The 21,937-nt window shown below is 45.4% G+C and overlaps 2 protein-coding genes across 2 annotated transcripts in view; one reads left to right on the forward strand and one right to left on the reverse strand.

Annotated features, from left to right (window-relative positions):
- Positions 1-3,973: 3,973 nt before the first annotated feature.
- Positions 3,974-20,410, reverse strand: C2H5orf22 (chromosome 2 C5orf22 homolog). The gene is made up of 8 exons (XM_049769017.1): positions 20,220-20,410; positions 15,115-15,264; positions 12,826-13,261; positions 8,661-8,782; positions 7,249-7,315; positions 6,351-6,490; positions 4,663-4,749; positions 3,974-4,106 (listed from the first exon to the last, which is right to left on the reverse strand). Exons 1-8 carry the CDS (start codon positions 20,408-20,410, stop codon positions 3,974-3,976), a joined length of 1,326 nt encoding a protein of 441 aa, XP_049624974.1.
- A 366-nt stretch (positions 20,411-20,776) lies between these two features.
- DROSHA (drosha ribonuclease III) overlaps positions 20,777-21,937 on the forward strand; it is a 139,365-nt gene continuing 138,204 nt past the window's right edge. The window contains exon 1 of the mRNA XM_049768729.1: positions 20,777-20,861. The gene's annotated coding sequence lies outside the window, so the exon portion shown is untranslated. The remainder of the gene's footprint in view (positions 20,862-21,937) is intronic.

The raw sequence follows: 21,937 nt of genomic DNA on the forward strand, positions 1-21,937 counted from the left end.
TGGGGAGGAAAGAAGCCTTGACTTCTAATTCTTCCCCCAGCCTAAATTGTAGGATTCCAAGATTCGAATGGCATCAATAGATGCCTACTCCAAATAAAGTCAGTGTTTATTTGCATCACTCCTGGCAGTGCTTGGGGGGGACATGTGTGTGGTGCCAGAAACCCAACAGGTTGGCAGTGTGCAGAGCAAGCATCTTAATTCCTGTGTAGCTCTCTAGCCCCTAGAAGACCAAAGTGGGCTGGTTTTGTGTGTGTGTGTGTGTGTGTGTGTGTGTGTGTGTGTGTGTGATATTGACTGCACTCAGGGCTTACTCCTGGCTCTATGTTCAGTGATTATTTATTTTTTTGGTTTTTGGGCCAACCTGGCAGCGCTCAGGGTTACTTCTGGCTCTGCACTCAGAAATCACTCCTAGCAGTTCTGGGGTCCATATGGGATGCTGGGGATTGAATCGGGTCCATCCTGATCATCTGTGTACAAAGCAAACACCCTATCACAGTGTTATTGCTCCAGCCCCTCAGTGACCACTTCTGGAGTTCAGGGGACCATATTCAGTGCTGGGGCTCAAACTGGTTGGTAGCAGACAAATCAAATGCTTTAACCCCTGTACTATCTCTCTGTTCCCTAAAAGACCGAAGTTTTCCATGGTAAGTCAGTTTATATAAAGTTTTCTGTGATTTTTTTTCCCCTTACATTCAAGGGATTTTCTCAAAGCTCTTAACCTAGACATACTCTTATTCACAGAAATATATTGGAAGCTAGTGTGAGATTTTATTGGGGGGGGATATTTGGGCCATACCCAGTCATGTTATTCCTCGCTTTGTGCTCAGGAGCAACCCCCAATAGTTTTTACCACTGTATGTGGTAAGAATCAGTATTGGAGGTTGACGTGAGACAAATATCTTAACCTCTATCTTATTGCTACTGACTGTAATGTGGTGCTGGGTGGACAGTACAGCAAGTAGGGTGTTTACCTCACATACAGCTGACCAGGGTTCAATCCCAGCACCCGTATGGCCCACCGAGCACTGCCAGGAACGTTCCCTGAGTGTAGCGTTAGGAGTAAGCCCTGAGTACTGTCAGGTGTGACCCAAAAACAATGACAACGATGATGCTGATGATGACTACAATGATGACGACATCCTTATTTAGAAGCCTGAGAAGAGGAATACAGCTCGGGACATCTGAGACATCTGAGATCACCTGAGAAGGCCGACTTTGAAAACAGCAGCCAGGTCGCCAGACGTTCTTGTGATAAGGGACCCAGGAGACATTCCCTACCACATCCCATTCTGGGGAGTCAGGGATCCTCCCTGGAAAGAGGCTGGTGGAGCTCTGAGACCTCAGGGCAGAACAACAAGGCGACAGCCAAGACTTGAACTCCTGTTACTGATTTTCTCAGAAAACATCCTCCTTGCCCCAATCCTGGCTCCATTTGCATCCAACAGGCCCTGAAAGTCCTCAAAGTTGCTGGGGGCTGATGGTTGCTTTCAGCAATCTTCCCACTTCAGAGAAATGTTTTGAGGTCAGAGGCAAGACAGAAAGGCCTGGTGAGTGGCTCCATTTCTTCCACCTGAGTTACAACACCAACAGCTCACATCAGAGGTCGTGGGAGCTGTCAGAAACAGCGCAGACAGCAGTGCTCTGACAGCAGATACACAAGTGACCCGGTGCTGTCATATGGGTTTACTTCTGAAAGTCCTCCCCCAGCTTCCTCTGTGGGCACACACAGTAGTTACTCACAAAGACAGCCCCATGGACAGAAACTCTCACAGCATTGAGAAAAGTGCTATTTGGCTATTCTGATTTGAGGGGGGGGGGAGAGGGAGGGAGGGAGAGAGGAAGGGAGGGAGAGAGAGAGACTGACAGAGAGACAGAGGAAGAAGAGAAGAAAAAGACCTAGAGAATGAGGGAGGAGAGAGCCAGCAAGAGGGAGGCAGGGAGGGAGAGGAGAGGTTGGGAAGGAGGAAGAGAGAAATAGTGCCACCTACTGCTAGGCAGCGGTACTGAAATCACCACAGGTGTTTCCTCTATTGACTGGAGGAAACTACGAATTAAAGAGTTATTTCAGCTACATGCAACCCTCTCCAGGTATGCACAGGGCCAAGGTCTGAAAGTTATATGCAAAAATGCAAACAAGTGCAGTGTTAGGACTGAGGAAAGATGAGTTGTTTTCTCTTTAAAATAGTCACCTTGGGGCCAGAGTGACAGCACAGCGGTAGGGAGTTTGCATTCACTAGGTCGACTCTGGACTGACCCGGATTTGATCTCCAGCATCCCATATGGTCCCCCGAGCCTGCCAGGAGAAATTTCTGAGCACAGAGCCAGAAGTAAACCCTGAGCACTACTGGATATGGCTAATAATAGTAGTAGTAGTAGTAGTAATAATAATAATAATAATAATAATAGTCACCTTATTTCACCTTTTCCTCTTTTAAATAATCACCTTATCTCACCTTTTTGGAGGGAAACAATCTGAACCTGAAATCAATGGTCCACACTTGGCAGTACTCAAGACCTCTTCCTACCTCTGTGCTCAAAGCTCATTCCTGGTGGTGCCAGGAGGGTTTGCATGGAAGGCTGCATGTCTTAATAGTCATACTATCCTTCCAATCCTGTCTCCACCCCTCCCCCAGCCCCTAGCAAAGCTCAATCCAAAGGTTTAGGACTGACAATTCAATGCTCAGGGACCACCAGGGCTACTCCTGGCAGTGCCACAGAGATCATGTGTTGCCAGGGATGGTACTCAGTCTTGCTAATCCAAACATGTGAGGTATATCCAGAGCTAACTGCGCAAGCTGCCATCTGACCTCCTTTGGAGTTTGTATGTGTGGACTGTTTCCTTATTTAGGAAAAAGACAAAGCAGACTCATGAGAGGCAAACAGGGGGCCAGGGAGAATGCCTGCTATCCTACCTTTTAAGATAAAACAAATTAAGTTTATAGAAAGAAGTGATTTGAACAGACCACGACTGAGCACAAAGGTCAAAGTGTGTAAGAGTAACATTGGCAGGGCCTGTTACACACGAGACTGGTGTAAGAAAAAGACTTTTTTTTGGGGGGTGGGGTGTTGGTAGAGTTGGACCATACCTGGTGGTGCTCAGGGGTTACTCCTGGCTCTGTGCTCAGAAATCACTCCTGGCAGGCTCGGGGACCATAGAGGATGCTGGGGATCAAACTCATGTCTGTCTGGGTTGGCTGTGTGCAAGGCAAACACCCTACTACTGTACTATCACTCTGGCCTCCTGGGAAAGGACAATTTCTGGCAACGTTTGCAGGGAAGGCTGAGTGTGCTATGGTTAAGTTTTCTGGCTGCGCCTTTGAAGAATGAATGATTACTCCCCTTATATGGCAGGGTGCTCTGAAAAGAACATGCCCGAGACAGGCTTGTCCTTCCCACCTTAGTCTCCTGAATGCCAATGTGGCTGTTTCTACTATTCATTCCCAAGTGCCCAGCATGAAGGAAGAACTTAACAAAGTGACTACTGTGGCCAGAGAGATAGCACAGTGGTAGGGTGACTGGCTTGCACACAGCTGATCCAGGACTGATGGTGGTTCAAATCCCGGCATCCCATAAGGTCCCCGGAGCCTGCCAGGAGCAAATGACTTCTGAACAGAGCCATGAGTAACCCATGAGTGCTGCTGGGTATGACCCCCAAAGAACAAACAAACAAACAAACAAAAACCCAGCGAATACAAGATGAGGAAATGGATTTCACATGGTCCAAGTGACTTAGGGGAAAAAAGAAAAATGATAAGCCTCAGTCATAGTGACAGAGGTAGGGAGAAAACCAACAGGAGGAGGTGAGCTGCTAAAATCATCACCCTCATCTCACCACTGATGCTCTCTGGAGAGTCAAAATGCCTGAAGGATTCGAACGGACAGTAATAGAAGAACCAAGAGATCTCTGAAAGATTCATATCCAAATAAGTTAGTGAAAACCCAGTAGTGAGAGAAGGCAGCCTGGGGCGCTGCTTTACGAGGGTGAAGCCTTGTCTGAGTATGTCAAGTGAACGTCCAGGGTCCCATAGAGGGACTGCAGGGCACTGAGGACCTTTTCTTGGATCATGTCCACTTGGTCGCCAGGACAGTAATCATCTAGACTGGACCTGCAACCGGTGAGAAAGAGAATGCAGTGAGAGAAATGGCAGGCTGTTGAGGGGTCTTTCCTTCCATCCACTCCATGGCTACCTCCTGGTTCTTTTTTTATTTTATATTACTTCTTTTCTTTTTTTTTGGGGGGGGGGTGCACACTTGATGGCTCTCAGGAGTTACTCATGGCTCTGCCCTCAGAAATAGCCCCTGGCTCAGGGGACAATATGAGATGCTGGGGATTGACCTGCATACATCCTAGGTCAGCCACATGGAAGGCAAATGCTCTATCTGTGCTATCATTCTTGCCCAACCTCCTGGTTCTCATGTCGAGGAGGAAAGAAGTTCTGAGCCAGAACTTCGCCACCAGAGAACATGCTCTGCCCCTGGATATTGCAAGGTGGTCATGGGCAAAAACTTCATAAGTGTGGGGGTATTTGGCATAAGAGCAGGGAGTGAAAGGAAGGAAACAAGGCTGGAAGGGCCAGTGGGGTGTTTGTAACATTGCTCGTAGGCCAGACGACACAGGGAGATGGACTGTAGGGCTCATGATGAGAAGCACCAACGTCTGACCTGTCTTGTACCAGACCCAGACCACAGGACTTCGTGGGCCTCATCACAGCCAGGCTGGACTTCCCCACCCCTGGTCTGGAGGAGGGACTGGGGAAATAACACAGAAACCCTTAAAAATGGAAATAAAATGAAAAGCTGGAGTGAAAAAACAGTGGGTAGGGTGCTTGCTTTGCACACGGCCAACCCAGGTTGCAGAGCAAGGAGTATCCCCTGTGTGTGTGTAGCCCAAAAAGAAAAAAAAAAAAAAAAGAAAAGAAAAAGAAAATAGAATGAGTACATCAGCCTATTCTGATCACAAACATTTTTTGTTTCTGGTGTACATCCACTGATGCTCAGGCCTTAATCCTGACTCTGTGTTCAGGAATTACTCTTGGCAAGGATCAAATCCAGGTTGGCCCTGTGCAAGACAAGTGCCCTACCAGCTGTGCTGTCTTTCTGGTCCCTCACAAACATTTTTGACTCGAGGAAATAATCTAGCTCCAGAGCTGCCTCCAAAGACTGGAGTTGGGCCAGAGAGATCATACAGTGGGCAGAGCACTTGCCTTGCATATGGCTAATGGAGGTTCAATCCTTGATATCCCAAAGGGTCACCCGAGCATCGCCAGGAGTGATTCTGAGTGCAGAGTAATCAGGAGTAACCTTGGAGCACACTGGGTGTGGCCCAAAAACAAAAGAGTGGAGTGTATATATGAGGGAGTCCTGGATTTGATCTCCAATCTGCAGGTTTCCCTAAGCACAGAAGAGGTGATTTCCTGAATACAGTTGTTGGGTATCTGAAACAATAAAAGAGAAGGGGCCAGAGTGAAAAGGAAAAAATGATCCTCAAGACTTAAGGCAGACTTAGTTCTGGTGATCATGCATTCTATTTCTTTCCTTTATGTTTTTAGACCATACCTGGCTTTGCTAAGGGCTTATTCCTGGCTCTATGCTCAGGGATCACTCCTAAGCTCCTGGGTTGTGTTAGAGGACTGTAAGTGGTAATGGGGATTGAACCTAGTCAGCTGTATGCAAGGCAAGTAACTTTCACTAATAGTATCATTCTGGCCCTGAAAAGTCCTAATATTATGGAAGGCTGTGAACACATTCACAGGCGCTAGAGTTTAGGAGTCAGGGCTTTGGTGAACTTAAAAATGTCATTTTTTGGAGTGAAGGGTTGTGCCACACCCGGTAGGACAAGTTGTGGTTGAGGGTTGTGCCAAGCCTGCCAAGCCTGCTTGGGGCTGAGGGACCCATAGAAGTGCTGGTATGTAAGAGGACACCCAGCTATTAACTCAAAACAAAGCTGTTCCTCCATCTTCCTCTTTCCTTTAAACCTCTCCCTTTGATATGGAAGAACCCACCTGGATCACTCAACCTTCCACATCCTAGTGAATTTGGTAATGGGAGAATTAGGAAAGGCCAATTTGGCTTAGTGCTAAAAGAGACAATGAGGGAGAAGCTACTGACTCCATGACTCTCTCCTGACTGGCTTGGTTTATTCATTCTTCACAGCTAGCACCCAAGTGCTTCACACAAGTCTGCTTGAAAGTAGAAATATGGTATATGGAGTGATGTCACAACGTGGGAATTGTTTGACACTGGTATTTGACCCAACATCTTCAATGATGAAGCTGCATTTGAGAGGGTGATGTACCTCCTGTCCCGACTCTCCAGCCCCTGTGGGCCTCTATTCAGGCAGCCACACTTACCGTGCAATTGTCACCAGCGTTGGTTTTGGTAAATGCTGCAGCAAAAGATACATGGACTGGATGAGATACTCAATTTCTTGTTCAGTGCTAACATGGTGCGGAAGTTCTGAATAGTCACAGGTTAGGCCAGCCTGGTGAACCTGAAAATAAAATGTCACTGTAAAAGCTTTCATGTTAAAGATTATTTGTTATTGTTGTTGTTTGGTTGGTTTTTTGGCCATGCCTGGCAATGCTCAGGGGCTACTCCTGGCTCTGCACTCAGGGATCACATGGGGTATTGGGGGTCAAACACAGGTTGGCCATATACAGAGCAAGTGACCTACTACTTGTCTTATCACTCCATCCTGAAATCCACCTTCTTTAAGGGAACAAAAACTTCTTTCAGGAAAAGCTATTGGAAAACAATAGTACCTAAGGCCATTGTATCCTGCCTGGACTCTTCTTCCAGGTCCCCAATCCACAGAGAGGCAGGAGCACCTACTTTGGGAAAATGGAATAAAATAATCTAAAAACTTAAGTGTTCTAACCCGGGCTTCTAAAGAGTAGTTATTATTATTGTTATAATTCTTTTTTGTTTTTGTTTTTGGGCCACACCTGGCAATCAATGCTCTGGGGTTACTCCTGACTCTGAGCTCAAAAATCACTGCTGCCAGGTGCGGGTGACCAACATGGGATGCCAGGGATCAAATCCGGGTCTGACCCAGCTCGGCCTCGTGAAAGGCAAATGCCCTACAGATGTGCTATCACTCTAGCCTAGATTTCTTTTTTTGAAAATAATTTTTTTCAGAATTCTCAGGGATACAATTAAAGTGAGCTATATTAATTAAAAGTATATATTTCTACCCAGAGGAAGAGACATACAAAGTCAATTTCCCAATTAGAAAAAAAAAATATTCACCATTTCATAGTCGGGCACTTCCATCCGTTTTTTCAAACTCTGTACAAGTGGAATGAGTGATTCCATCCTAAAATAAAAAAAAATATCACCCCTCAATTAAACCCCTCAGCTAAAATTACAGGGGCCAATGCAATAGTGCATTTAAAACCATTAACTGCATGATCTCAGATGATGATCTAGATGAGCAATAAAAGATAAAGCTGTTCAAATATCATTTTTATAAATTTTAGGACCACACCCAGCATTGCTCATGTTTTACTGCTGGCTCTGTGTTCAGGGATCACTTCTGGTGGTATATTTAGGGAACTAGATGGAATAGTGGGGATTAAGCCAGGTTGACAGCATGCAAGATAAGTCTCTCACCCCTGTACTATCTCTCTGGCCCAAGAGAACTATTTTTGCCATGCTTTCAATGTAATGTTAATAGCGAGAGAACAGGTAATCATCCAGGGGAAGTATTTACTTATAAAATCAAGTTCCTTTCATGCCACGGGGCACTTTATCCCTGTGTTGTGTCAGATATGGGGGTTAAGAAACTGACCCACTCATAGAAAAATAATTGATTTGACAGGTGAATCACAGTGTAGAAGCCTGTTTAACAATACCCCAACTCTGAGCAGAAACTTCATTTTCCTTGGCATGAGATCCTGTAAGGCAAAGTCTTCAAGGACTTTGTAAGGCAAAGTCTTGTGATTTTATATGATTTATGCAATTTTGAGGCCAGAGTGATAGCACAGCAGGTAGGGTGTTTGCCTTGCATGTGTCCAACCTGGAATCAATCTGGGTTCAATTTTTGGCCTCCTATGTTGTCCCTGAGCCTGCCTGGAACGATTTCTGAGCTCAGAGCCAGGAGTAACCCCTGAATGCTGCCAGGTATGGCCGCAAAGCAAAATAAAAGTTTTATATGATCTCATATTATACCTGGCACATAAAACAGGAACCTTTGATTTGACGCCTAGCATGGTCCTTGAGCATGACTGGTAATGAACTCTGAACACTAAGCCAGTGTGTCCCCAAAACAAACATTAAAAAAAAAACCACCCCAAAACAACACAAAGGGAACACAATACAAAAGATACAACAGGTTGGGACTTACACATGTTTGGCCCAGTCTTTTTCCCCAAGTCCCACCAGGAGTGATACCTGAGTGAAGAGTTAGAAGTAAGCACTGAGTGCTGCTGGATGTAGGCCCCAAACCAAAACCAAAATGAAAACGAAGAAACCAAAAACAACACAGAAGCTTCTAAACAAAAAAATTCCCCACCAAAAAAAAAAAATCTTTAAAATGAGTGTTATTATTAGAATTTGTACTTAAACTAATGACCATTAAAAAAAGTATTAGTAACTTCAGAAACAAATACAGTCTGGATAAAGGATAGAAAGTTGTAAAAAAAAATATTTCAATATCTTACCCAGGGTTGGAAGCCCATTTCTGTACAGTTTCTTCATCATCACCATCACAGAAATCAGCAAAAATAGCTTCTAAATCTTCTAATTGACGAATTCGAGTATCAACACAATCAACCAGATCCTCCTTGAAATATATTAAAAGATATATTTTAAAAGTTCTTTATTTTATTTTTGGAGGGGTCATGGGCCATACCTAGTGGAGCTCAAGGGTTTCACCTCGCTCTGCACTCAGAAATTGCTCCTAGCATGCTCGGGGGACCATATAGGTCTGGGGTGTTCTGCGTGCAAGGCAAACGCTCTACTGCAGTGCTATTGCTCTGGCCCCAAAAGTTCTTTATGTTAAATTTTTTTTATTATTATTATTTTTTTGTTTTGGATCACACCCAGTGGTGCTCAGGGGTTTCTCCTGGCTCTGTGCTTAGAAATCACTCCTGGCAGGCTTGGGGGATCATATAGGATTCTGGGATTCAAACACTTTCCATCCTGGGTTGGCTGCTTGCAAAGTAAAAGCCCTACCACTCTGCTATCTCTGTAGCCCCTAAAATTCTTTAAAAATTTTTTTGGTTTTTGGGTCACACCCAGCAGTGCTCAGGGGTTACTCTTGACTCTACACTCAGAAATCATTCCTGGCAAACTTGGGGGACCATATGGGATGCCGGGATTTGAACCACTGTACTTCTGCATGCAAGGCAAATGCTCTACCTCCATGCCAACTCTCCGGCTCCAAGAATTTTTTTTAAAGAAAAAATTCAGGCACAAATAAAATCCAGGACTATGACAATGCTAGTTAAAACATGCAATTTAGAGACCAAAGAGATAGTACAGTTGGTAAGGTGACCCAGATTCGATTCCTGTCATCCTATGTGGTCTCCTGAGCACGGCCAAGAGTAATTCCTGAGTGTAAAGCCAGGAATTAGGTGTAAACCCATACCTAAGCTTCGCTGGGTGTGACCTCAACACAAAGAAATGAAACTTAAAATTGGCTTCAAGTAGTAACTATGTGCTTCCTCACTAAACAAAAGATTTGGGACAATCCTTTCCAGAGTCCCTCTGTAAGCTATACGACAGTGCGGGGGTAGGTGACTCACAGGAAAAACCCAGAGAGAGACAAAGTGAGGCTACCTCAGTCAGGTCAGTCCCTGGCTTTTTAAACTGGTACAGTTCTTGTAAGATTTTGTACTCCTCCTGGAAAGCAAAGCAAGGAATCCATGTAGTAAAAGACAAACTTAGTTGAAATAGCTGTTATGAAAAGAAGAGTAGCATCATGAACAGGTTAGGGCCAGGCAAAATGTCTGATAGCGAGTTCACTGTAAACATTAAAGTCAAGTCAAGACCTTTCATCTTAGATACATCTTAGGTGTAGAGGGTGTGGTAAGGATGTCTAACAATCACTACTCGAAGAACACTTGGTATGGAGTTGGAAATATTTCTCATTTTATTCCTTGATAAAGCAATGCATGTTAGTAGTCTAGAAAGATTTCAGCTCTTTACAGGACATATGCAGATCTTTATTTTGTTTGAGGGGGTGGTGGTGTTCAAGGGTTACTCCTAGGTCTGCACTCAGGGATCTCTCCTAGTGGTGCTTGGGAGACTGTGTAGGATGCTGGGGATGGAACTCAGGTAAGGTATATGCAAGGCAAATGCCTTACCTGCCATTCTATCTCTGGTTCCGTAGAGCTTTAAATACAAAAATAATTGGGACCAAAGTGATAGCACAGCAGGTAGGGTGTATGCCTTGCATGTGGCCAAACCAGGTTCAATCTTGGGCATCCCATATGATCCTCCGAGGCTTCCAGAAATAATTTCTGAGAGCAGAGCCAGGAATAACCCGAGTGATGCTGGGTGTGACCCAAAAACTAAAAATAAATTAAAATAAAATAAAAATACCACAGCTCTTTCCATAGCCACATAATGATCTCTCATATGTGGAATATAAAGAAAAATAGCAGGGTGATTACAAAGAAAAGCAGAACTGGTCTTCATTAGGAAGTTTGGGGGTGTATAGAAATGTGGGAAGGATCGGGCCACTGGGACAATAGTGAAGGGAAGAGCACTTTGGTGGAGGGTTTGGTACTGGCATGTTTCATGCATGAAACCCTACCAATAGCCGTTCTATAAGCCATAATAAAATTGAAAACAAGAGAAAAAAGGTCTTGAACAAAATAACTACCAAGATGCAAAGCTATAATTGACACATTCAGCCTTAATTAGTTTCTAAATTCCAGGTGCCTTCTCCTTGCCATTTAAAGCAATAAAGCTGTAACTTTATTGTCACACCCCCGGTACAGTGGGCAGAGTGATTGCCTTGCATGTGTCTGGCCTGGGCTCGAAGCCCAGAACCCCATATGGTCCCCTGAGCACTGCCAGGAATGATCCCTGAACTCAGACTCAGGAATAAGGCCTAACTACCATTTAATATGATTCCCCCCCACAAAGAAAGCCAAAAAAGAATAAATGAATATATATTGTGGGTCATACTGGATAGTGCTTGGGAGTGACTTCCAATGCAGTGCTCAATGGAACATATTGGACTGGGGATGGAACCCAGGTCTCCTACAAGAAGGGGATGTGCTTCAGTCTTGAGACTTTACCTCCCTGCTCCAGAATGGCACTGATAACTTAAAAAGTTTAAAAACAGAGGCCATAGTGGTAGTACAGTGGGCAGGTCACTTGCCTTCCAAGTGGCTGATTGAGTTCCATCCCTGGCATCCCATATGGTAAGTAATTTCTAGGTTCAAAGCCAGGAGTAACCCTTGTGCACCACTAGGTATGGTTCAAAGAGCAACACCAAAGCCAAAATGTTTGAAAAACAACAAGTCCTGCTAAGGCTGTTGTTGGCAGAGAGGATGTAGGTACCCCGGCTGAGTTTGTCAATTTGGCCTGGGGCTCGACACAATATCTTCACCAAGGAATTGGGACTGACTCTCCTGTCTTGACTCAGTGTGGTTCTCCACACTGTGATGAAGATGAGAACTTGCCAAACACATTCCATACCAGTATCCAAGCACCACCCTTGCGGGTCTATCAAGTGGATAGCAACTGGTCACTGACTAGCAGATACATAAAATCCTGGAAAGGGGAAGTCAAGATGGCAATAAAGGAGGTCCCAGTAAAGGCATTACTGGGAGCTATTGGTAGGAAGCTGGCTGATTTCTCGTTTAGGGGCCATACCCAGCGGTACTTAGCAGACCATATATATATATGGTACCAGGTACTGAACTGAAATCAGTGGGGTACAAGGCAAAGTACCTCAAACCCGGTTCTATTTCTCTGTCCCCTATTTTTGTTTGTGTGGTTTTAGGTCATACCTCATGGTGCTCAGGGCTTACTCTTGGCAGGGCTCAGGGAACCATCTGGGGTGAGTGAATGGTACCTGCGTTAGCCATGTACAAGGCAAGTGCCCTACCCACTGTACCATCTATCACTCTGGCCTCTGATGTTTTTCCTTTTTTTTTTTTTTGCTTTTGGCCACTTAGGGGATTATTCTTGGCTTTGAACTCAGAAATTATTCCTGGTGGGCTCGGGGAACCATATAAGATGCTGGGGATCAAACCTGGGTTCGTCCCAGGTCTGCTGCATGCAAGGCAAACACCCTACCTGCTGTGCTATCACTCCAACTCCAAGGCCTCTGATTTCTTTTTTTTTTTTTAATTTGGGAGGGGGGGGGCCACATCTGGTGACTCTCAGGGGTTACTCCTGGCTATGTGCTCAGAAATTGCCCCTGGCTTGGGGGACCACATGGGACAGTGGGGGATCGAACCACAGTCCGTCGTAGGTTAGCATGTGAAAGGCAAACACCCTACTGCCTGCCTGCGACACTGCTCTGGCCCCAGGCCTCTGTTTTCTTTTCTTTTCTTCTTTTTTTTTTTTTTTGGAGGGGGGGTTACTCCTGGCTCTACGCTCAGAAATCGCTCCTGGCAGGCTTGGGGGACCATATGGGATGCTGGGATTCGAACCACCTTCCCTCTTCATGCAAGGCAAACACGCCCTACCTCCATGCTATCTCTCAAGTTCCAGGACTCTGATTTCTAATTGAAAGAAATGCCATGCAATGCTCAAGATCAATATCTGCAAAACAGCGTGCTTTTGCAGTATTAGAAACCAAGGTTAAGTCAATAACATTTCCATTTTAAAGCAGCAGAACAGAGATGAAAGCAGCACATTTACCTGAGTGAACATTTCTTTGAAGGGATTCTTCACTGAGAAGAAATCTAAGTCAATATCTAACACAAACGCATCCCCTGCCTTCCAAGTCTCCAGCATCTCCCAGGAACTGGCTGCAGTTGGGCCCTCCCAGATTTCAGAAGAGGAAGAATTTAAGTGTTCTAGGCAAGCCGGGTCCCTTCCCTGGGTCACCGCGTCCTCGTCCTGTCTGGGTCCTTCTGAATGAGAGTCACACTTAGTAGAAGCCGGGCTTTCTGTGTCTTTTGGTGCTAGCCTGGCCTTTTTGGCAGAAGATGCTGCAGAATGTTCATCCTGATTGTCACCCAGTTGATATGGCTTTACCATAATTACGTCCAACTGTAAAGGTTTTTGGTTTTCTAGCTGGTTTTCAGTGACATAAAGACCATCGCTGAGGAAGTAGTGATCTGTACTTGTCACCCTGTAGCAGAAAGACTACTTTAAGGGAGAGTGGAGGAAGTAGGTGAAAGTTTACACAGAACTGTCCCAGCAGTACAGAACTAAGGGCATACTCAGCATTACAGAACTCTATCTCTGACTGCCTCTCTGTCACACACACACACACACACACACACACACACAAAACACACACACACACACACACACACATTTTTGGGCCATAACCAGTGGTGTTCAGTTACCCCTGGTGCTGCTGTTTTGTGGCCTCTAACAATCTATTTTCCCTAAAAGGTGATGCCAGCAGTGGTACCAAGAGTGTTCCCTGTGGTACTTCAGTACCCCAGAGACTATCCCTGGAGCACCAGCAGGCAAATACTCATACCAGCCCTTTAAGCTCTCTCTACATCCCTGGCTTTTAATTAATTTATTCTTTATTGCTGTGAGGGCCACTTTTAGTGGTATTTGGGGTGTATGGGATCACTCCAAGTGGTGCTTAGCCTGATGGTGTTTGAGAATAAACTTAGCACATAGTGTTTTGGGGGACCATGTGGTGCCAGGGACTGAGCCCAGGGCTCCTGCATGCAAAGCATGTGTTCAGACTTTTGAACCATCTCCCTCGCCTTATTCACTGCTCATTTTGTACAACACAAACAAACAACCAAACTGAGCCACCTTTATAATTTCTCTGCTGGTTGTTAAATTCAGCAGACAACAGTTGCATTGGAAGGGAACAGTAAAATGTCTCATTGAATATTGAATATATAAATTCATAAAAATCATACAGATCAATGAGGAAATCAGTCATCAAGAGAGCCTGAATTGCAGTAGATGAGGACAGTTATTAAAAAGCCAATTTGAGGGGCTGGAGTGATAGTGCAGCAGTAGGGCATTTGCCTTGCATGCGGCTGGCCCAGGAAGGACCTTGGTTCAATCCCCGGCATCCCATATGGTCCCCCAACCCAGGAGTGACTTCTGAGCACATAGCCAGGAGTAACTTTTGAGCATCACAGAATGTGGCCCAAAAATCAAACAAAGAGAAAAGGTCAATTTAAGGGTGGAGCAAAAGCACAGTGGGTAGGGCATTTACCTTGCAGGAATGCAAGGAGGGACCAACCCCGGTTTGATCACTGGCATCCCACATGGTTCCCCTAGCCTGCCAGGAGGTATTTAAAGAGACAGTACAGGGACTAGGGTGCTTCTCCCAGTTCACATTCCCAAACTGAGTCCTTTCTAGGGTGATTCCTGAGCACAGAGTCAGAAGCCCTGTGCACCAAGGGTGTGGCCTCCAACACACACACACACACACACACATACACACACACACACACACACACCGCTACCATCCCCACCCCCCACCAATATCCCCAAGACCACAAACAAAAGAATTTGAGAGCAGGTAGGGCACAGAGGCCCTGGGTTCTTTGCAAGACAAACAACTTGTCCATCAACTAAATACACTTGGGTATGAAGAGGATCAGAGCAAGACTGGGGACCCTGATCCTGGTGTTTGGGGAACACAGTCTGAATTGCTGAAACTTCATCTGACCTCACTAACGCAAGATTATATTTTCTTTTCTCACTGTTAGGGACTGAATTTAGTGCTTCAATCAGGCAAGACAAGCACTTTGAACAGAAGCACATCCCTGGTAGACACTTGGAACTGGCTCCACAGGGGCTGGGAATGTCCCTGCAAGTGCTGGGAAGCACCCCTGGGGCTAATTCCCTTGCACTGAATCCTCAGATCCATACAGATGGGTCCTGGGCTACCTGAACACTTGTGTGGGAGTCCCCAACCCTCTGAAAGTTACTACAGGAGCCCCAGATTCGGTGAGGACCCTGACGCGTTGTTTGTAAGGACACAATAGAAGAAATTACCTGATGGTTGTGGTAGAAGTGTCTTTGCCTACTAAGAAGTGGTGTTTGCCCTCAGTGATTTGCTGTGCCCAGGGAGGATGAAGCCATATGACATGTGAGAAGTGACCAGCATACACTGCAGGCATAATCCAATTCTCAATGCTCAATTCTCTGCAAAAGAAAGCGAAGGCATGCGAGATTTCATCCACAAGACCTAATATAGCTGTTCTCCAAGTGTGGACCACAGGGGTCCTGAGACAGTGCTGGACAGACAATTAGGCCAACATTATTCTCTTAAAATCATGAAAGCATTATTTCCATTTCCCAATGTCTGACTTACGGGCAGAACACTAGTGGGTGATGCCCAATGTTAGTGGGCTTCCTATACCATACTCTTCCTATACTCTCTCTGACCCCTGAACTGTCAGTTTTATACAAGGATGTGAATCATAATTTTTATTAACATTTAAACCTACATGTCAATTAAACATTTTATTGGAGGTGGTGCTTTGGGGCCACATGCTGTGGGACTCAAGGCTTATTCTTGGCTTCGTGCTTAGGGATCACTTAGTGTGTTGCATGTATGAGACCTAGGTTCAATCTCTGGTTAAAATAAAAAAAACAGATAACAGGACCCTAAATAGTTAAAAAAAAAAAAAAAAAGGTGTTTAAGAGGAGTTAGAGAGAGTTCAGAAAAGAAATGTTCTTTCCTTGCATCTGGCAACCTGAGTTCCATGCCTGGTACCGGCGAAGCATATGGTCCCCTGAGTCCTGTCAGGAGTGATCCCTGAATACAAAAGCCAGGATAAAGCCCTAAGCTACCGGCTTCAAAACCAAATAAAATAAATTTTAAAATGTGTTTAGTGTCCTGAGATTTAAAAAATTGCTTGTTAGCAAAGGACTAAGAGTTTCAGTCTGCATGCCTGGTTTTTAATTCTTTCTTAATTTCTACGACAAAACTTTGAAAACATGAGAGTAAGAGCAATTTTGAAAAAAGAAAGCAAGAATCACAAAATTTCTTTAGAGATTAGCACTCTTGAGTTTTGGAAACTAGTAAACTAGAAGAAATGTAGTAGGTCAGAATTAGTTTCTATTAGAGTAGAAAACTTAGGAGCAGAAGGGCCAGAGAGATAGCACAGCAGTAGGGAATATGCCTTGCATGCAACCAAACCAGGATGGATGGTGGTTCAAATCACAGCATCCCATATGGTCCCCCATGTCTGCTAAGAGTGACGTCTGAGCACAGAGCCAGGAGTAACCCAAGAGCCACTGGGTGTGACCCCCCCCCCAAAAAAAAACCCCCAAAACCAACCAAACAAAAAAAACCCCAAAAAACAAAACACAGGAGCAGAAGAGGGAGATCTAAAGCAGGACCTGAATGACCCATTCTAGGAGCTGGGCAAAGAGGAATAAGAACATAAATCATAGTTAAACTAGAAAAGAGCAAACCAGACTAGCTGGTTGCTTGAGTGGGAATGGGATGGAGTAACAGGTCCAACTGAAATGTCTATATGGAACTTAAAACAAATTAGGGGCTCCAGAGAGAGCATAGTGAATAGGGCATTTGCTTTGCATGCAGTTAACCCAGGTTTAAGTCTCAGGACCCCATATCATTCCCATGCATTGCCAGAAGCAATTCTCTGTACCCCAGCCCCTAGTCAAATATATATATATATATATATATATTACTAATATTTTACCAAGCATTGTATATATTAGCAACCATTTTGTATTTTATTTGGGGGCCCCACACTCAAAGCAAGCAACTCAGGGGTTACTCCTGGCTCGTACACTCAGAAATCACTCCTGGCAGGTTCTAGGGACCATATGTGATGCCAGAGATTGAACCCAGGTCCATGCCGGGTCGGCAGTATGCAAGGCAAATGCCCTAACACAGGGCTATCACTCTGGCCCCCATTTTGTATCTTAGATGAGAAAACTGTTCCGCTATATGCCCGGGTTATCTGCTGCATTGTAATGTCCTTGTGAACTGTATTTGAGGTCCAATTTATTTTGGTTAGCCAGATCAAGTTCACGATGTATAAATAGAATTTGGCTCTCTAGGTTGGAACAATAGTACTTGCTTGTCTGAGGCTGAATTTTGTTTTGATCCCCAGCATCCCATATGATGCCCACATCCACCAGGAGAAATTCCTGAGTGCAGAGCTAAGCGTAAGCCCTGAGCATTGCTGGGTTGGATTAAAAACGAACAACCCCCCTCTCCCCCACAAAAAAAAAAAAACAGCTTGATCTGACCCTTGACCAGGTTTCTGTAACAACATAGGTATTTTATACTTTTTTAACAGGAAAATTACGTCACTTTTTGGGGGGGACCTTCATAGCGGTGCCTCAGTAGGCCACTTCGTCAACCAGGATGGTTTTGTGTCAGGTCTGGCAATGTGGTTCTGGATTCACTGGACCATACAGGACCCAGGAAGGTCTCAGGTCCTTCCACATACAAGACCTGAGCTATTTCAACAACCAGTTTCTACTACGGAACTTTCTACTGTCCTGAGAGGGCTGCAATCTAAACTTTCAAGAACCTTAATTAGCACAGAAGAGGGAGTAGTAAACTCTTGATCCAAGATGCCTTAGGTTTATTTCCTAAAGCCAGAATACATGTTTGTGTTTTGCTTCTATTTCTCTTGTTCTATTGAACTCAAAGTCAACGAGATCTAGGACTTGAAACCAGAAAACTAGGAGATTGGAAGAACTTAATACTGGAAGGAAGTTCTTATAAATTCAAGCTGTCTACTGAACCAATGTGTTTCTAGAACACTCATTTTCTTATGCCTCCATATCCAAACTTTTAGGCAAAAGAAATACACTCAGATAAACCTCTCAAGCCTCCACTTCTAATCTTCTGTATTCTCTTGCTTTTGGGGGAGAAGTGTCATACAGTGCTCAGGGCTTACTCCAGGGAGGCTTAGGGGACCATATGGGATGCTAGGGATAGAACTTAGGTTGGTTGGCAAGGTAAGCAACCTATCCACTGTGCTAGTACTCTAGCCCATAATATTCATATTCTAAGCAGAGGTTGTAAACACTGGTTGGTTTCTATTTGTTTTTGCCAAATAAAGTTTTATTGGAACACACTAAGTTGGTTGTTGACTGAGCACCTAAGGATTGTACTCACACTACAGAGGTCTTGCAAGAAGGACAATGTAGGCAGCAAGTCTAAGATATTTAAGACCAAGCTTGTCAGCCCTTTCTCTAGATAAGATAAAGGAGTGAAGCAAAAAACAAGTCATGAGCTAAATAAAGTTTATTTTTCTTATTTGCTTCTGCAGATGGTATTTCAAGCACAAAAAGATCAAGTAAGCAAATCAAATTATTACCCAAAAAAGTGTTTCCTTATCGAACACAGTGTCGGCTGGCATATTCACAGGAATAAGGAGGTCTGGATGTGAATCAAAAATGTACAAAACGTATATTACTAGCAGGAAGATGCTTTGAGCCGATGCTCTCGGGTATATAATAAGGCAGAACCTGTTAAGACATAAACACACTTTCAAATCTGGTGCTGGGATACAAGCCTACAACACTGCAGATTGTTTCCATAAACAACCCAAGATGTATTAGTGAATAATCTGCAATGCAGCAAGTAGACAAAAAAGTAGGGAAATAAAAATTTTGTCTATGGTAGCTGATGGAAGATGGCTTTGGGCATCTCAGCTGCAAATCCTGGCCCTGCAGCTCAGTCAAGGTCAGGTCGGGAAGCCGGATAAGGCTGGCGTGTTCCAGGACTAGCTGCCCAAGAATGACTGTCAGAGGGAAGTGGTCACTCTGGAAGAAGACTGGGTGCTGAGAGGAGATAAAGTGGCATGCAGGATACCCTTTCAGTTAAGAGTACTGTAAATCATAGTGCCTAAAAGGGGGACAGGGGGTAGTGCCTGCCATAGAGGCAGGTGGGGACACTGGTGATGGTACTAGTGTTGGAATACTGCACACCTGAATTCCAACTTTGTACTTTGAACAAAGTACTTTGTACTTTAAGGTGATTCAGTTAAAAACAACAAAGAGGGGGCCCAGAGTGAGAGGGGGCATGGAGTGATAGCACAGTGGTGAGGTGTTTGTCTTGCACACCAATCCGGGATGGACCGGGTTGATTCCTAACATCACATATGGTCCCCCCATGACTGCCAGGAGCTATTTCTAAGTGCAGAGCCAAATAAGCACTAGCATTGGGGTGGTGTGTGTGTGTGTGTGTGTGTGTGTGTGTCCATCCAATCCAAGACATAAACCAATCCAAAACGAAAGAAAAAAAATGTACATTCGGCAATGATTGTGTACAGTTTGGGATCTGAGGGTTTCTTCTGAAGCTCAGAAATGTGCTCTTTATTCTGACAGTTTTCTACGGATCTAGGCTCTAGGCTGAATTTAAAAGCAACACTGGGGGGCTTTAGCCATATAGTACAGTGCGTAGGGCGCTTGCTGGCATCCTTCATGGTTCCCCTGAACTCCACCAGGAAGTGATCCCTGAGCGTCAGAGCCAGGAGGAAGCCCTGCGCACAGCCTGGAGTGGCCCCCAAACAAAAACCAAACAAATTAAAGCTCCCGCCTAACACAGGTAACTGAGAAAGCTTGCTCTTAAATCTCTCTATCTGCACACTCAGGTGTTTATCCTCTGCCCATCCGCAAACTTCGAAGGTTTATTCACGTTCTCTTAAATGCCTGAGATCCATCTCTGTGCCTTCCTGGGAGGCTTCCAGCAAACATACATTAAGGCACTGTTTGGTGCCTTACACCAAATACACCGTTTCGGTGTATTAATGTTATTAATGCCTCAATATAATGTATATATAAATGCATATATATATATACCTGTGCCCAAGAGGACTCCTAATAAGCTCGCAATTGCTGCAACAACCGCCTAATCACCCCACTTCACAGATGACCCCCACCCCCATCGATTGTTGATTTGGAACTCTGATTCAGGGAGTCAACAACGCGGGTTTCGAATCCCGACGTCAAAAACAGTTGCAGGCTGTGGGGGTTTATGGAAAATCTGGGGGGAGGGGTGTTTAAGAAAAAAAGGGGGATGTTGCTCTACCCCCATTAAGCCCCCTGTTTCCCCCCCCCCCCCAAAAAAAAAAAAGAAAAACTAGGAGCGCTTCATCTTTCACGTGAGTGTCTTGCTGTCAAATTCTGCTCGGGTCCCGGGGAACTCCAGAGCCGGTGATCCGCTAAAATCTGAGACCACGCGACCTGCAGCCCTGCCCGCTCTCCGCCTGATGATCGTCCACCACCCACCAAACGCCTGGAAGCTCGGGGTAGCGCCGGAGGCGTGCAACTGCTCAGCGGCCGAGTCGCTCATCGTTGTCAGGCCGGCGGGGATGCAACCCCCGAACACCAGCGTCGGTCGAGCTTGGTGGCAGGATGCAAAGACGGGAGGAGGCCTTTCCCGGGGAGAATTGCGTGCTCCACACCGGTTTTGCGCTTTCGGAGTGGAGGAAGCAGAGGGCGGAGGGGAGGCGGGCACTCGAGGGATAAGGAGAAAGGCTATAGGGTTGTCCCGTCCTGTCCGCTCTTACTTCAACTGCGCCAAACTACCAGCGCGATGGGGGCGGGCGCCCGACTCCTCCGCTGGTCCCTCCCGAGGCCCCTCGCATCATCCCTGGCTTAGTTTTTTTTATTTCTTTTAATTCCCCTCGGTTCCTCGTCACGGGATGCGGCGGGCTGCCGCCGCGGGGCTTGGAGGCTGCATCTTGAGGCTTGGCTTTGCTTTTGCACTCACGGCCATCTCCTGGTTCCTGAGCGTTTTGGAGGTGAAAGGGGAAAGGTTGGTGGATTTTGGAAGAGGGAGTGTTTCCAAAGTGCATGCATTTAAATCAGGCTGAAATCCCAGGCTGGGCCCCCTCTTTGGAGCTAGGGGTGTTAGTGTCTAGCAATTCTTTTTAGACCTGCAACTTTTAAAGGGCAGAACAGAGATCCTAGCTAGAACTAGGCCCGGATCCCGCAAGCCGAGCAGCTCAAGAGGAGCCCTTTTCATTCATTTGCAGAGTGGCACACGCAGGTCCAGGCCTGGGGTCGGCCGGGTCCCCTAGGGGGAATGGGGGGAAGCGAGATGGTGGCTGCTAGTAGGCCTCGTGGGACTGGCTTACAGTCGGGCGGGAAACGTAAACAGAGACCTTTGCAATTACCAACATGTTGGGGATCCAACGTTGGGGAAGTGGAGAGATTGAGGATGATGCTTCATAAGTATGCTTCTGGATTTTGTAACTTTTTTTTTCTGCATAATTTAGCTGACATTCCCAAATGAGTTTAACCGTTAGAAATAGCTGTTCTTTGGTCCCCTCTTGAAACTGCTCCCTGGGAGCAGGTAGATGTAGCAGAAGCTCAATTTGTTTTGTCTGTTGCACTGAGGTCCTTGATGTTTAGATTGAAGTTTGCATCTATAATTTAGCCTGACTCTTGCCTTTTACTTGCTCAACTTCCTAGTCAGCATTGTCTAGGTAGAGTCTTATCTATAGAAAGGTTCGCAAGGATCTCGGAGCCAGTGAGCTGTTCCACACCATACTAGGGTTAAGCCATTCTGCCTCTTGTCTACTAGATTCAGACAAACCCTTGGCAATTTTTGTTCTCCTGAATCCTGTACACACCTTTTATGTTGATCTCATTTATTTTTGTTTGTTACTTTTTGGGCCACAACTGGCTGTGCTTAGGGATTACTCCTGATGGGCCCCCGGGGACTATTTGGGACAAAGGAGATCCAACCCAGGTTGGCCGCATACAAGGCAAACGCCCAAACCACTATGCTATCGCTCTGGTCCACATTCTTCTTATTTTTTAAAAATGTTTTAGCATGTCTTTAGATCTCTTTGAGTCCTGCAGGCTGTGTGTC

This window comes from Suncus etruscus, chromosome 2 (genome assembly GCF_024139225.1).
Source record: "Suncus etruscus isolate mSunEtr1 chromosome 2, mSunEtr1.pri.cur, whole genome shotgun sequence".
Lineage (NCBI taxonomy): Eukaryota > Metazoa > Chordata > Mammalia > Eulipotyphla > Soricidae > Suncus > Suncus etruscus.

Excerpts from the sequence above, each read along its gene's own strand:
- C2H5orf22 (XM_049769017.1), bottom strand. The coding sequence starts at position 20,410 with ATGAGCGACTCGGCCGCTGAGCAGTTGCACGCCTCCGGCGCTACCCCG. Across the intron at positions 15,265-20,219 it reads TTTGACAGCAAGACACTCAC|AGAATTGAGCATTGAGAATT; the intron begins GTGAAAGATGAA and ends TTTCTTTTGCAG. Across the intron at positions 6,491-7,248 it reads AAGTGCCCGACTATGAAATG|GTTCACCAGGCTGGCCTAAC; the intron begins GTGAATATTTTT and ends TTTTATTTTCAG.